We start from the raw sequence: 15304 nt of genomic DNA on the forward strand, positions 1-15304 counted from the left end.
GTTTCCTCCGATACATTGGTGCGGCTTGGCTCTTGAGTTAAACGAGCAGTGTGGTTTGGCTCTCGACCTTTGCCAAGTCCGTAAGGGGAGTTGCAGCAATGAGAAAAAAATCGTAACTACCAATTGGATATCACAAAAAAGGAGGTAACGCCAGGGGCCAGAAGAGTGTGAATACATTGACCATAATGTCAATCCAGCATGAGTTCTGTCACGTTCAAAACAACTGGAAAGTCAGAACTGGGAAATCTCAGACTTCAGTGAGTTCAAGACAACTGGGAACTCGGATAAAACTCCAACTGGTGAAAATACAGAACAAAAAAACATTTTGAACGGTCATCCAACTCTGAATTCCAATTCGGGAACTCTGGCCTCGTTCTAGAGCCCACAAGAAGGACCGCCGCGTCACCTTCCTGTTCAAGTGAACACGGCACAACAAGGTGAGTCCAAAAATGTATTGTATGCTGCTGCATAAATAAATGTAATATACCAGGGATACATGAATACTGTAGCTAAGAAAGTCATACTAAGTGTATGTTGTGTAGTAAGATGTCAGTAGCCCCTGTGCCTCACCCTATTTTCAACACAATTGGATGGAAGACCCCAATGATTCAGGAAACTTTGATTCCCCATCACTAGAAACAATTAACAAAAAACCTGATGTTAAAATAAATGTACTTTCAAAATGTTTCATTGTGTGTGGTCACTGAATGCACACTCATTGTTTTGCAGCATGGGGAATGGGTGAGGTCACTAAGTATACATTCTTCTTCTATGGTGTTTATTGGTAGTGTGCAAACCAACATTAACTGTACATCACTGCCACATTCTGGCCTGGAGTGGGATAGAGACATGTGGTTCTGTCCTGGTGACATCACAGGGTCAGAGAGGACTCCTGATTGTAGTCATACCAAAAACACCCCAGGCACTCAGCCCATAAGAACCATTCATACTGTCAGATCTAATATGAAGAACTGAATACAACCATAAGAACCATTCATACTGTCAGATCTAATATGAAGAACTGAATACAACCATAAGAACCATTCATACTGTCAGATCTAATATGAAGAACTGAATACAACCATAAGAACCATTCATACTGTCAGATCTAATATGAAGAACTGAATACAACCATAAGAACCATTCATACTGTCAGATCTAATATGAAGAACTGAATACAACCATAAGAACCATTCATACTGTCAGATCTAACATGAAATAACTAACTTTAAAAGAAAAGAGTTTGACCAGTACACATTCATGTACAATTGAATGTTTTTTAAATTGTTTATTATTATTTATTTATTAATCGGCAGATCAGTTAAGTTGCAGCTATCTAAACATATTCATCATCAATGACAAAAATAGCTAATCTAGTTTTAAAGTGCAACTGAATAAACAAATGTAGTTGTTTCATAACCTGTATTTAATTAAACAAATAGTTGTTTAGTAAATCAAATAATCCCCCAAACTAGTGATGAAAACTGATCATCCACCATCTCAATCTGATACATGTTGTGTCTACCAGCTCATTACCACAGAGAACTGATCATCACACCATCTCTATCTGATACATGTTGTGTCTACCAGCTCATTACCACAGAGAACTGATCATCACACCATCTCTATCTGATACATGTTGTGTCTACCAGCTCATTCCCACAGAAAACTGATCATCACACCATCTCCATCTGATACATGTTGTGTCTACCAGCTCATTACCACAGAAAACTGCAGAGGGAAGCAGCACCACCAGCCTCATAGAGGGTATTCCACCCTAAGGGCAAATCCAAGGTCATCTCAATGTCTTTACAGTAGAAGCTAACAAAACACACCAAAACTGACAAGATGCTCACTGATCAGTAAAGTAGAGAGGCTAAAATTCTATAACGCTCCCTTTTCTCACAGTGAGAAACAACAGGAATACAATAGAGTATACTATGATTTCTGGAGAGTTAAGTGATGTAATGACTTTAATTTTAGCTGGTCTGAGAGAACGGATGCGGCTTCTCTCCTTTATGTATACGTTGGTGTGTTGTTAAGGTATACAATCTGGAGAAACTCTTCCCACAGTCAGAGCAGTAGTAAGGCTTCTCTCCTGTGTGTGCTCTTTTATGAACTTTTACATCAGTTGATGTTGTGAAGCACTTACCGCATTCAGAGCAGGAGTAAGGCTTCTCTCCTTTATGTATAAGTTGGTGTGTTTTTAAGTTACCCAGTTGGGAGAAACTCTTCCCACACTCAGAGCAGCAATAAGGCTTCTCTCCTGTATGTATTCGCTGGTGGCATTTTAAAATATCCAATCGGATGAAACTCTTCCCACAGTCAGGGCAGGAGTAAGGCTTCTCGCCTGTATGTATTCGCTGGTGACATTTTAAGTGGTTCTGTTGAGAGAAACTCTTCCCACAGTCAGAGCAGCAGTAAGGCTTCTCTCCAGTATGAATATGTTGGTGTTTTTGTAAATGGATCTGTTGAGAGAACCTCTTCCCACAGTCAGAGCAAGAGTAAGGCTTCTCTCCAGTGTGCACTCTCTGATGAATTGTCAGAGTTCCTGATGTTGTGAAGCTCTTCCCACAGTCAGTACAGGAATACGGATCATTTCCTGTATGTATACGTTCATGCGTTTTTAAGGTATCCAATCGGGAGAAAGTCTTCCCACAGTCAGAGCAGGAATACGGATTCTCGCCAGTGTGTATTTTTAGGTGTATTTTTAGCTTTGATAGAATTGGGAAAATCTCCTCACAATGTGGGCAGTGGTGAGACCTCTTAGCTCTGTGATCTTCCTGCTGTTGCTCTCTGGATGTAGAGAATATCTCAACATGGTCTCCTGTGTGAAGAACATCAGATGAACCAGTCAGTTGGTGTGATATACATGTCAATCAATTGTATATGATGAAGCCCTTTTTACATCTGCAGTTGTCAGAAAGTGCTTTACAAAAACCCAAAGAGCAAGCAATGCAGATGTAGAAGCACAGCAGCCAGGAAAAACTCCCTAGAAGTCAGGAACCTAGAAAGAAACAGAGAGGAACCAGGCTCAAAGGGGTGGCCAGTCCTCTTCTGCCTATATCTGTTGACATATGTATTCATATCAGTAGGCTGTACAATACTGGGGAATAAAACTATTCTAAAAGTGGGTAAGAGATGAAAGCTAAAAAGGAGCTTGTCATCCTCCAATCAGCATCACAAGGGTTAGAGTAACTACAGACTTATTTCATAAAACTTTAAAACACTGGCAGTTTGTCTACTTCAATTCTTTAGTCTCCTCTCTGATCACTCCAGATAGCTCAATGAATAAAACACTACCTTTACTAGTGTTAAACCAGGCAAGTGTCAGTAGCATTAAATAATATCTGCCTTCTCATTGAAACAGTTCTACTGCAACGTTTCATTCACAGTGGGAAGTTGGAACGAACAACAGACTGAGATAGAACCTGCTCTTACCATGAGAAACAGGTTTCCCAATCTTCTCCTCCTCTTCTTCATCTTTAATGTTGACATTCAGCTCCAGTGTTTGACTGCAGTCTTCCAGCTTCACTGATGCCATCTCTGGATCCTGCAGTGCAAACTGGGCTCCACTGTCACAATCAGGACCCAGTGACTGTAGGTTTGGACTCAGTGTGGAAGGAGAGAGGCAGGCTGGGTTTGTCCTCACTGTTGATGTTACTGGCCTCAGACTTAATTCTAGTCCTGTAGTAACAATGAGAAACAGACACAAAAAGTTATTGTCTTGACAGTTCTGGCACTTTCTTTATTCTCTAAAAATATATGATTATTTATTCTTGTTCAATTCTCACTTCAATAGATCAGGTACCTAAGCATTGAGAACAAAACATTCATTAATTCACATTAGACACAAAGTACACACTTTAAAATGACACAACATAAGTACACTTTAAACTATAGTAGATATCCTGATTTCAAATAAATGACAAAGCCCATTTAGTACAAAGTTAGTATGTTTTAAGCAGCACTATGTGCTATTTTACAATAACCTGGTCTTAACTGTTATTTCAGTCACACACATTGTATTTCCCATTCACACCATATTAACAATTATAGATCAAGACAGAAACAACTTAAGTGTCTGAACATTAGTACACATGTAGAAAACTGATAATCATTACATTCAGCTTCAAAACAGTAGTGAGACCGTGAAATAGTCTCTCTCTCTCTCTGATCAGAGTAAGAGCAAGCTCATTCTGACTGGGGCACGGACCCAGATGCCCACCGGCTGGAGTGTCAGCCTTCTCGCTCCAATCTCACTCCAGCAGCACACACTTCATGAGCTCAGGGCCCAGCTTGTATTGGTAGTCTACTTGTGTGCTGCTATAACCCCTTGCTTTAGCTACAGTCATGGGAGTTCGCTAAATATTTTCATAAAGAAACTGATTAAAAAGTACACAGGTGCAAAATCAAGGTGACTTACAAAGATGAGGACCAAGAGCCATTTCTTGTGATGTAAATGTCCACAACTAAAGAACCATCGTGGAATCTGAAAAGACATATCCTGAAAGCATGATGGTGTACTTTACTACATGCACATGCTAAATGAAAGGAACGAGGTGGGTATCTATTGAAGTGTGTCATTGTAGCAAAGTATTTATAAACTAAAAATCAGATATCTTAAAAAGTTTCCTTCATTTTGGTTCTATTATCTATACAATAGGCCATAATTGAATTAGTCCCAATAGGCCTCTAGACTAGAAAGAGTGTCCAAACAGGTGTTTTCCATCCCAAGAGGCTCTACATCCCTGCCCAGCCTGGAAAGAGTGGACAAACAGGTGTTTTCCATCCCCAGAGGCTCTGCATCCCTGCCCAGTCTGGGTGTTTTCCCCAGAGGCTCTGAATTGCCCAGCCTGGAAAGAGTGGCCAATCAGGTGTTTTCCATCCCAAGAGGCTCTACATCCCTGCCCAGCCTGGAAAGAGTGGACAAACAGGTGTTTTCCATCCCCAGAGGCTCTGCATCCCTGCCCAGCCTGGAAAGAGTGTCCAAACAGGTGTTTTCCATCCCCAGAGGCTCTACATCCCTGCCCAGCCTGGAAAGAGTGTCCAAACAGGTGTTTTCCATCCCCAGAGGCTCTGCATCCCTGCCCAGCCTGGAAAGAGTGGACAAACAGGTGTTTTCCATCCCCAGAGGCTCTGCCTCCCTGTCCAGCCTGGAAAGAGTGTCCAAACAGGTGTTTTCCATCCCCAGAGGCTCTGCATCCCTGCCCAGCCTGGAAAGAGTGGACAATCAGGTGTTTTCCATCCCCAGAGGCTCTGAATCCCTGCCCAGCCTGGAAAGAGTGGACAAACAGGTGTTTTCCATCCCCAGAGGCTCTGCATCCCTGCCCAGCCTGGAAAGAGTGGACAAACAGGTGTTTTCCATCCCCAGAGGCTCTGAATCCCTGCCCAGCCTGGAAAGAGTGTCCAATCAGGTGTTTTCCATCCCCAGAGGCTCTGAATCCCTGCCCAGCCTGGAAAGAGTGGACAAACAGGTGTTTTCCATCCCCAGAGGCTCTGAATCCCTGCCCAGCCTGGAAAGAGTGTCCAATCAGGTGTTTTCCATCCCCAGAGGCTCTGAATCCCTGCCCAGCCTGGAAAGAGTGGCCAATCAGGTGTTTTCCATCCCCAGAGGCTCTGCATCCCTGTCCAGCCTGGAAAGAGTGGCCAATCAGGTGTTTTCCATCCCCAGAGGCTCTGCATCCCTGCCCAGCCTGGAAAGAGTGGCCAATCAGGTGTTTTCCATCCCCAGAGGCTCTGCATCCCTGTCCAGCCTGGAAAGAGTGTCCAAACAGGTGTTTTCCATCCCCAGAGGCTCTGCATCCCTGCCCAGCCTGGAAAGAGTGGACAAACAGGTGTTTTCCATCCCCAGAGGCTCTGCATCCCTGCCCAGCCTGGAAAGAGTGTCCAAACGGGTGTTTTCCATCCCCAGAGGCTCTGAATCCCTGCCCAGCCTGGAAAGAGTGGCCAATCAGGTGTTTTCCATCCCCAGAGGCTCTGAATCCCTGCCCAGCCTGGAAAGAGTGGCCAATCAGGTGTTTGCCATCCCCAGAGGCTCTGAATCCCTGCCCAGCCTGGAAAGAGTGTCCAAACAGGTGTTTGCCATCCCCAGAGGCTCTACATCCCTGCCCAGCCTGGAAAGAGTGGACAAACAGGTGTTTTCCATCCCCAGAGGCTCTACATCCCTGCCCAGCCTGGAAAGAGTGGACAAACAGGTGTTTTCCATCCCCAGAGGCTCTGCATCCCTGCCCAGCCTGGAAAGAGTGGACAAACAGGTGTTTTCCATCCCCAGAGGCTCTACATCCCTGCCCAGCCTGGAAAAGTGTCCAAACACGTGTTTTCCAACATCCCTGCCCAGCCTGGAAAAGTGGACAAACAGGTGTTTTCCATCCCCAGAGGCTCTGCCTCCCTGCCCAGCCTGGAAAGAGTGTCCAAACAGGTGTTTTCCATCCCCAGAGACTCTGCATCCCTGCCCAGCCTGGAAAGAGTGGACAAACAGGTGTTTTCCATCCCCAGAGGCTCTGCCTCCCTGCCCAGCCTGGAAAGAGTGTCCAAACAGGTGTTTTCCATCCCCAGAGGCTCTGCCTCCCTGCCCAGCCTGGAAAGAGTGTCCAAACAGGTGTTTTCCATCCCCAGAGACTCTGCATCCCTGCCCAGCCTGGAAAGAGTGGACAAACAGGTGTTTTCCATCCCCAGAGACTCTGAATCGCACAGAGAGGATATTCTCCACTGCTGACCTGCTCTCCAGGCACCATCACATGATCCAGAAGCAAACAAACTCTGGCCAAAATGCTGTTTCTAAATATAAATTCAAAGTCACTGAGCCTAAGCAAGTCACAGCCTACAGAGCATTCAGAAAGTATTCAAATTCAAAACCCTTCCTTTTTTCAAAATGTTGTTACGTTACAGCCTTATTCTAAAATGTATTAAATCATTTTTTCTCCTCATCAATCGACACACAATAACCCATAATGACAAAGCAAAAACAGGTTTTTTATACATTTTAGCAAATATATTCAAAAAAATATATAGAAATACCTAATTTACGTAAGTATTCAGACCCTTTGCTATGAGACTCGACATTGAGCTCAGGTACATCCTGTTTCCACTGATCATCCTTGAGATGTTTCTACAACTTGATTAGAGTCCACATGTGGTAAAAATCAATTGATTGAACAGGCGGCAGGGTAGCCTAGTGGTTAGAGCGTTGGACTAGTAACCGAAAGGTACAAATCTGTCGTTCTGCCCCTGAACAGGCAGTTAACCCACTGTTCCTAGGCAGTCATTGAAAATAAGAATTTGTTCTTAACTGACTTGCCTAGTAAAATAAAATGAAAATATAGAAAGTCTATATAAGGTCCCACACTTCATGTCGGAGCAAAAACCAAGCCATGAGGTTGAAGGAATTGTCCATAGAGCTCAGAGACAGGATTGTGTCGAGGCACAAATCTGGGGAAGGGTACCAACAACATTTCTGAAGCATTGAAGGTCCCCAAGTATAGCGGCCTTATGGTCTGATTAAACCAAGATTGAACTCTTTGGCCTGAATGCCAAGCGTCACATCTGGTGGAAGCATCATGCTGTGTGGATATTTTTCAGAGGCAGGGATTGTGAGACTAGTCAGGAACGAGGGAACGATGAACAGAGCAAAGTACAGAGAGATCCTCGATGAAAACGGGCCCAGAATACTCAATACCTCAGACTGGGGCGAAGGTTCACCTTCCAACAGGACCATGACCCTAAACACACAGCCAAGACCACACAAGAGTGGCTTCGGGACAAGTCTCTGAATGTCCTTGAGTGGCCCAGCCAGAGCCTGGACTTGATCGAACATCTTGGGAGAGACCTGAAAATAGCTGTGCAGCGACGTTAACCATCCAACCTGACAGAGCTTGAGAGGATCTGCAGACAACGGGAGAAACTCCCCAAATACAGGTGTGCCAAGCTTGTAGCGTCATACCCAGAAGCCTCAAGGCTGTAATCGCTGCCAAAGAGTAAAGGGTCTGAATGTGGAAATGCTATATATATATATATATATATATATATATACTTTTTATAAATTGATAAAAATGTCTAAAAAACTGTTTTTGCTTTGTCATTATGGGGTATTGTGTGTAGATTGAAGGAAAAAAACTATTTAATCCATTTCAGAATAACACTAACTGTAATGTAATAAAATGTGGGAAAAGTCAAGGGGTCTGAATGCACTGTATATTCTATATTACCGGTATTATAGACTCATTTAATACAACTAAATGCTGTTAAAAATGCTGAGCGCTTAAAGTCCCTGACTCCCTACCAGTCTAGTGTCGCACTTAGGGTTGCCAACTGTACCGTATTAGCCGGGATGTCCCTTATATTGGGCTAAATTGGTTTGTCCCATACGAGATCTCCCTTGTCCCGTATATTCATCCAATCACAGTATAGCGTAAACGCGCCAAATCCTGCAAAGTAATGTATGTCGTTGTTCGCTCGGTTTTGCATATCAAGGAAATATGGATAAACCTGCAAAAAAGAGAAGGCTGTGCAGCTACAACAAACAATGTGAAGTAACAAAGACGTGGGTTAAGCCCGTCAGTGGTGACTCGACGAAAGATGTCTGTACTTTATGCGGTCAGGAATTCTCAATTGGCCAATGGAGGGGAGAGTGACCTAACTCCGCATGCATCCACAGAAATACACTAGAAGGTCACGCTAGCTAAAGGCGCTAGCAATATCGGCGCATTCTTCGTGACGTCTACTGCGCAAAATGATGATTTGCCTCCTACGGAAGGTGAGCGTGTATTTCTCAGTTGCCAGTGATGCCTCAAACAAGGGAAATAGACAAATGTTTCCAGTGTGCGTGAGATATTTCTCTGTGTCTGATGGTGCAGTGCAAGTTTCTTGACTTTTAATGAAGACAGTGATGAAACTGCAAATGGCAAACATCAAGCTCTGATGAACTGTCTGGAAAAGCATGAGCAGGATATTAGACATCACAGCCTATGCAGCAGATAATGTCCATGTCAACTTTGGAAAACACCACTCCGTTTACCAGTTCAATAACAATCGCATTCTGAAAGCTACTTGCCCAGATCACATAACTCATAATGCCTTTTGCCTTTCCAATTGAATCCACTGTATATTCATTCCCATAACACCATACCCACACCGCCGTGTCACATATTCATTCCCATAACACCATACCCACACCGCCGTGTCACATATTCATTCCCATAACACCATACCCACACCGCCGTGTCACATATTCATTCCCATAACACCATACCCACACCGCCGTGTCACATATTCATTCCCATAACACCATACCCACACCGCCGTGTCACATATTCATTCCCATAACACCATACCCACACCGCCGTGTCACATATTCATTCCCATAACACCATACCCACACCGCCGTGTCACATATTCATTCCCATAACACCATACCCACACCGCCGTGTCACATATTCATTCCCATAACACCATACCCACACCGCCGTGTCACATATTCATTCCCATAACACCATACCCACACCGCCGTGTCACATATTCATTCCCATAACACCATCGTGTCACATATTCATTCCCATAACACCATACCCACACCGCCGTGTCACATATTCATTCCCATAACACCATCGTGTCACATATTCATTCCCATAACACCATACCCACATCGCCGTGTCACCGTGCACGCCACCTTTTGTACCTTATTTGGTAGTGAGAAAGTTGGCAACCCTAGTCGCTCTCGCTTCACAATGTATTTCTTTGTTGGCTATTGCCTTGAAATAAATAATTGAAATAATATAACCTAAATTATTAATTTCCTTCTTAGGCTCCCTGTCTGGCACCTGGCCTATTCATATTGTTATATGCTGTTTAATATGACAGGTAGCCTATTTGAAATGAGCGCTTCTTACGTTCACCTTTTCATGTTTATTAAAAACTTTTAATTCAAATCAAATGGCTTGTTTTCAATACTTCAAAACCAAAATGGTAGGTCCGTGTAGTCACAAAAATAGATGGGTGTTGGTTACATTGTGATTTTAATGAATGGAGCGGCAATTGTCTTTCCTGTAAACTAAATGCAGTTTTTAGCGGAGCATTTGGAAAGCCGGAGCAGTGAGCGGGATTTCTGAGCGCTCATCTACTCTCTGTCTCTGATGCATCCGCACTGCCTGTACTGAAGTCTGGTGACGCAGTTGTTGGCGCCGCCATTTTAGCAGCTCGCGTCACTAATTTAGAAATATCAAATAAATGGATTCTTTATGAAATGACCTTGCTGAAATGTACATTCACTTAGACAAACCAAGGTCTCTAGCTATGTGACTTGTAAAATAACTTTTATCGCGTTCTTCACTCATTCGGTTTAACGGGGAGGGGAAACAGCACATAAAACCTTTACCAAACTTTACACCGAACACGATAGTATACGGATTTGTTACCTGATATGTTATGACATATTCTTTCGAAATGAGGTTTAAACGTGCCATTACATACCTGTAGTAATACAAAAGTAATATTTTCGACAGCACCGTTCTGCGGCTTTCTGTTGTTGTTTTTACTTCCTGTTCCTCCACTTCCACAGTTCAACAGCGACATCACAGATGGAACAATGAAACAGACATTTCACCGGATGTATAAATGTGAAGCATCCGCTTGGCGTTTACACTATGGCTGGCAGTGGGAGAAGATGGAAAGAGATGGATTTTGCCCGACATTTAGCATTTTCTCATCGAAGAAACATCTGATCTCAATACAGTTTTTTGTTCCCAAAACTAAAATGCTATGAACAGAGTAGACTAAGGTTAGTAGACGTCACCCTTGCAAAAGTTAACAATCGCGTCGTTTATAAGGCAAATCGCGTGTTTATAAGGGCGCAAAGGCGAATTGAGTTATTGCATAAGTTCACTTCAAAGAGGAGGCGTTTTCACGGAAATATGCAGATGAATGCGCCACTAGGATCTTGCTAGCTCGTGCTTGGCTCTGCCCAGCTCCTTGCTTATTCTGCACACTGACTCATTTGGTCCCGTTGGAAGGCGGTAGTTTATCTTAGTTATAAAACCCTTTGGCGACATCTTATTTTTGGTATAATGGCATTCTGCCACCTACACTACAAGTGGGTAATAAATAAATAAATATAAACACGAATCCATACAAACTATCAACATTTAAATTAGACTGAATCAGCCTGCTTTTCTGTTGCAGTGAGGTCTTGGAGGCCCAAAAACTCCTCAAATGCAGATATAAGGATGTCCATCTTACTGAATTTCTTGTGCAGTACAATTAATAACTGTGGCTATAAATGCTACAAAATCCATCTTCTTCGCAATAAGTGTATCCAGATCACTTGATTGACACAATATTTGCAACTGGTTGTGATTTTCTTCAAAACTGTGGCCTTTTTCCCCTTCAAACTCTTCACTGTCTCCACATTGGCGATTTGCTGTACAGCCCTGATCCTTGACCCCTCAACCTCTTTCACCCTAACAGGGCACTCTGGGAATTCAGGAATATGACCCCCACCACAGTTGAAACATTTTACATTCAGACTCTTGAATAACATATTCCTACTGTCTGCAAACACTTTACACTTTTTAGACTTCTTGCATTGCATCAGGTTCTACACGGACGCTCTTACTACGTAACTGATATATTCCAGTTTACAGAGTGTGGTGACAGAAATTAAGATTATTAGGAATTAAGGTTTGTTTGTGATTAAATGCTTAAACTACTGCATTAATGAACTTGTGTGTGGGAAGACAGACCTATGACCAGACTTCACAAGTTTCTCTGTGGCTGCCTCTTAGGACAAAGGCTCTGTTCCTCTTTCTCCTAAATATTCTCTGTACCTCTTTCTCCTAAATATTCTCTGTACCTCTTTCTCCTAAATATTCTCTGTACCTCTTTCTCCTAAATATTCTCTGTACCTCTTTCTCCTAAATATTCTCTGTACCTCTTTCTCCTAAATATTCTCTGTACCTCTTTCTCCTAAATATTCTCTGTACCTCTTTCTCCTAAATATTCTCTGTTCCTCTTTCTCCTAAATATTCTCTGTTCCTCTTTCTCCTAAATATTCTGTTCCTCTTTTCTAAATATTTCTGTTCCTCTTTCTCCTAAATATTCTCTGTTCCTCTTTCTCCTAAATATTCTCTGTTCCTCTTTCTCCTAAATATTCTCTGTTCCTCTTTCTCCTAAATATTCTCTGTACCTCTTTCTCCTAAATATTCTCTTTACCTCTTTCTCCTAAATATTCTCTGTTCCTCTTTCTCCTAAATATTCTCTGTTCCTCTTTCTCCTAAATATTCTCTGTTCCTCTTTCTCCTAAATATTCTCTGTTCCTCTTTCTCCTAAATATTCTGTTCCTCTTTCTCCTAAATATTCTCTGTTCCTCTTTCTCCTAAATATTCTCTGTACCTCTTTCTCCTAAATATTCTCTGTACCTCTTTCTCCTAAATATTCTCTGTACCTCTTTCTCCTAAATATTCTCTGTACCTCTTTCTCCTAAATATTCTCTGTACCTCTTTCTCCTAAATATTCTCTGTTCCTCTTTCTCCTAAATATTCTCTGTTCCTCTTTCTCCTAAATATTCTCCTAAATATTCTCTGTTCCTCTTTCTCCTAAATATTCTCTGTACCTCTTTCTCCTAAATATTCTCTGTACCTCTTTCTCCTAAATATTCTCTGTTCCTCTTTCTCCTAAATATTCTCTGTACCTCTTTCTCCTAAATATTCTCTGTTCCTCTTTCTCCTAAATATTCTCTGTTCCTCTTTCTCCTAAATATTCTCTGTTCCTCTTTCTCCTAAATATTCTCTGTACCTCTTTCTCCTTAACGTCTAGATGTAGCGCCAATATAGCTTGCAACCATGATAATGTATGGGGTCAATTTCACGCCATATGTTTTGAATTCAAAATCATTTGTGAACATAAAAATTAAGTTGAGAATGTAAACATATTTTTGAGGACGGGTGAAATAGATGTTTAAATCAAAAACCAATCAATTGAAAGCAAAATGTATAGAATTGTAAACAAAAATAAGACATCAAAAGCAAAACCCCAAAACTTGTAAGCAAATCATTTTAAAAACTGACTAATTGTTTTTTTAAATATTTGAATTGACTGGTTTTTGATTTAAACATCTATTATTTCACCCGTCCTCGAAAATATGTTTACATTCTCAACTTTATTTTTAATGTTCACAATTTATTTTTTTTTGAATTCAACATGACGTGAAATTGACCCCATAATAATGCATCCTATTGTTGAGACGAACAAATTAACATAGTCAACATGACTCAGCATAATGAGCTGGGGGCCCTGGCATGTGTCCTATTGGCTAGGGCCTAGAGAAAAGGAGAACGACTCTTCACTCTGCACCTATGATTATTGGGTAGAATGTTGTACTATAAAATAACCTATCTTTGTATCACTGGGCTCTCAACCATACACCATCGAGGTGATGTTTGACCAGTCTCAGTTTTGCAAATCTTAATTAAAATACATGTTGTTTTGAAGAATCTAGTCTCTCTCCTTTCTCGTTAGAATTTCCATGACAACAAGGGAGTACACACTCAGCAAAACATCAATACTATAGATAAACTTTGCTTCTATTCCCCACTCTCCATACAGCGGTACGCACTCAGCAAAACATCAATACTATAGATAAACTTTGCTTCTATTCCCCACTCTCCATACAGCGGTACACACTCAGCAAAACATCAATACTATAGATAAACTTTGCTTCTATTCCCCACTCTCCATACAGCGGTACACACTCAGCAAAACATCAATACTATAGATAAACTTTGCTTCTATTCCCCACTCTCCATACAGCGGTACACACTCAGCAAAACATCAATACTATAGATAAACTTTGCTTCTATTCCCCACTCTCCATACAGCGGTACACACTCAGCAAAACATCAATACTATAGATAAACTTTGCTTCTATTCCCCACTCTCCATACCGCAAAACATCAATACTATAGTAAACTTTGCTTCTATTCCCCTCTCCTTCTTCAAAACATCAATACTATAGATAAACTTTGCTTCTATTCCCCACTCTCCATACAGCGGTACGCACTCAGCAAAACATCAATACTATAGATAAACTTTGCTTCTATTCCCCACTCTCCATGCCTTCTTCACTCAGCAAAACATCAATACTATAGATAAACTTTGCTTCTATTCCCCTTCTCTCCATACAGCCTTCTTTCCGTCCCGTGCCTTCTTCACTCAGCAAAACATCAATACTATAGATAAACTTTGCTTCTATTCCCCACTCTCCCATGCACTCTTCGGATAAACTTTGCTTCTATTCCCCACTCTCCATACAGCGGTACACACTCAGCAAAACATCAATACTATAGATAAACTTTGCTTCTATTCCCCACTCTCCATACAGCGGTACGCACTCAGCAAAACATCAATACTATAGATAAACTTTGCTTCTATTCCCCACTCTCCATACAGCGGTACACACACAGCAAAACAGCTTTTACCGGTGTCCTGCTCTGAAAATCAAAGCTGTCCACTTCATGCGTTAACTTCGTGATCCACAATGCACGCCTATTTTGCTCTTTAGATACACACGATATCAACACCATACCACTCCTGGTTACTATGACTACACCATATCAACACCATACCACTCCTGGTTACTATGACTACACGCTATCAACACCATACCACTCCTGGTTACCATGACTACACGATATCAACACCATACCACTCCTGGTTACTATGACTACACGTTATCAACACCATACCACTCCTGGTTACTATGACTACACGATATCAACACCATACCACTCCTGGTTACTATGACTACACGTTATCAACACCATACCACTCCTGGTTACTATGACTACACGATATCAACACCATACCACTCCTGGTTACTATGACTACACAATATCAACACCATACCACTCCTGGTTACTATGACTACACAATATCAACACCATACCACTCCTGGTTACTTAGACTGCATCCACTTCTCCCCGTGCCTTCTTTATCGTCCCCGTGCCTTCTTCACTGTCCTCGTGCCTTCTTCACCGCCTTCTTCACCGTCCCGGTGCCTTCTTCACCGTCCCGGTGCCTTCTTCACCGTCCCCGTGCCTTCTTCACCGTCCTCGTGCCTTCTTCACCGTCCCCGTGCCTTCTTCACCGTCCTCGTGCCTTCTTCACCGTCCCGTGCCTTCTTCACCGTCCCCGTGCCTTCTTCACCGTCCCGTGCCTTCTTCACCGTCCCCGTGCCTTCTTCACCGTCCCCGTGCCTTCTTCACCGTCCCCGTGCCTTCTTCACCGTCCCCGTGCCTTCTTCACCGTCCCGTGC

General features: G+C 42.4%; 1 protein-coding gene across 44 annotated transcripts in view; it reads right to left on the reverse strand.

Moving 5' to 3' along the window:
- LOC118370532 (zinc finger protein OZF-like) overlaps positions 1-15304 on the reverse strand; it is a 126940-nt gene that overhangs the window by 73355 nt on the left and 38281 nt on the right. For 2 of the 44 annotated variants that reach the window (XR_008105971.1, XR_008105970.1), the window contains exon 7: positions 3442-3687. The exons of 34 other annotated variants lie outside the window; for them this stretch is intronic. Coding sequence is in view for 6 of the 10 variants with exons in the window: in XM_052504319.1 (XP_052360279.1) it covers positions 3442-3544 (103 nt within the window). In the remaining 4 variants the exon portion in view is untranslated. Of the gene's footprint in view, positions 1-2681; positions 2828-2935; positions 3008-3441; positions 3688-4426; positions 4730-10467; positions 10802-15304 lie in introns of those variants that run through there. 8 more of the 44 variants (XR_008105969.1, XM_052504319.1, XM_052504318.1 and 5 more) reach the window with 8 other exon arrangements.

The sequence above is a fragment of the Oncorhynchus keta genome, unplaced genomic scaffold, assembly GCF_023373465.1.
Source record: "Oncorhynchus keta strain PuntledgeMale-10-30-2019 unplaced genomic scaffold, Oket_V2 Un_contig_18996_pilon_pilon, whole genome shotgun sequence".
Lineage (NCBI taxonomy): Eukaryota > Metazoa > Chordata > Actinopteri > Salmoniformes > Salmonidae > Oncorhynchus > Oncorhynchus keta.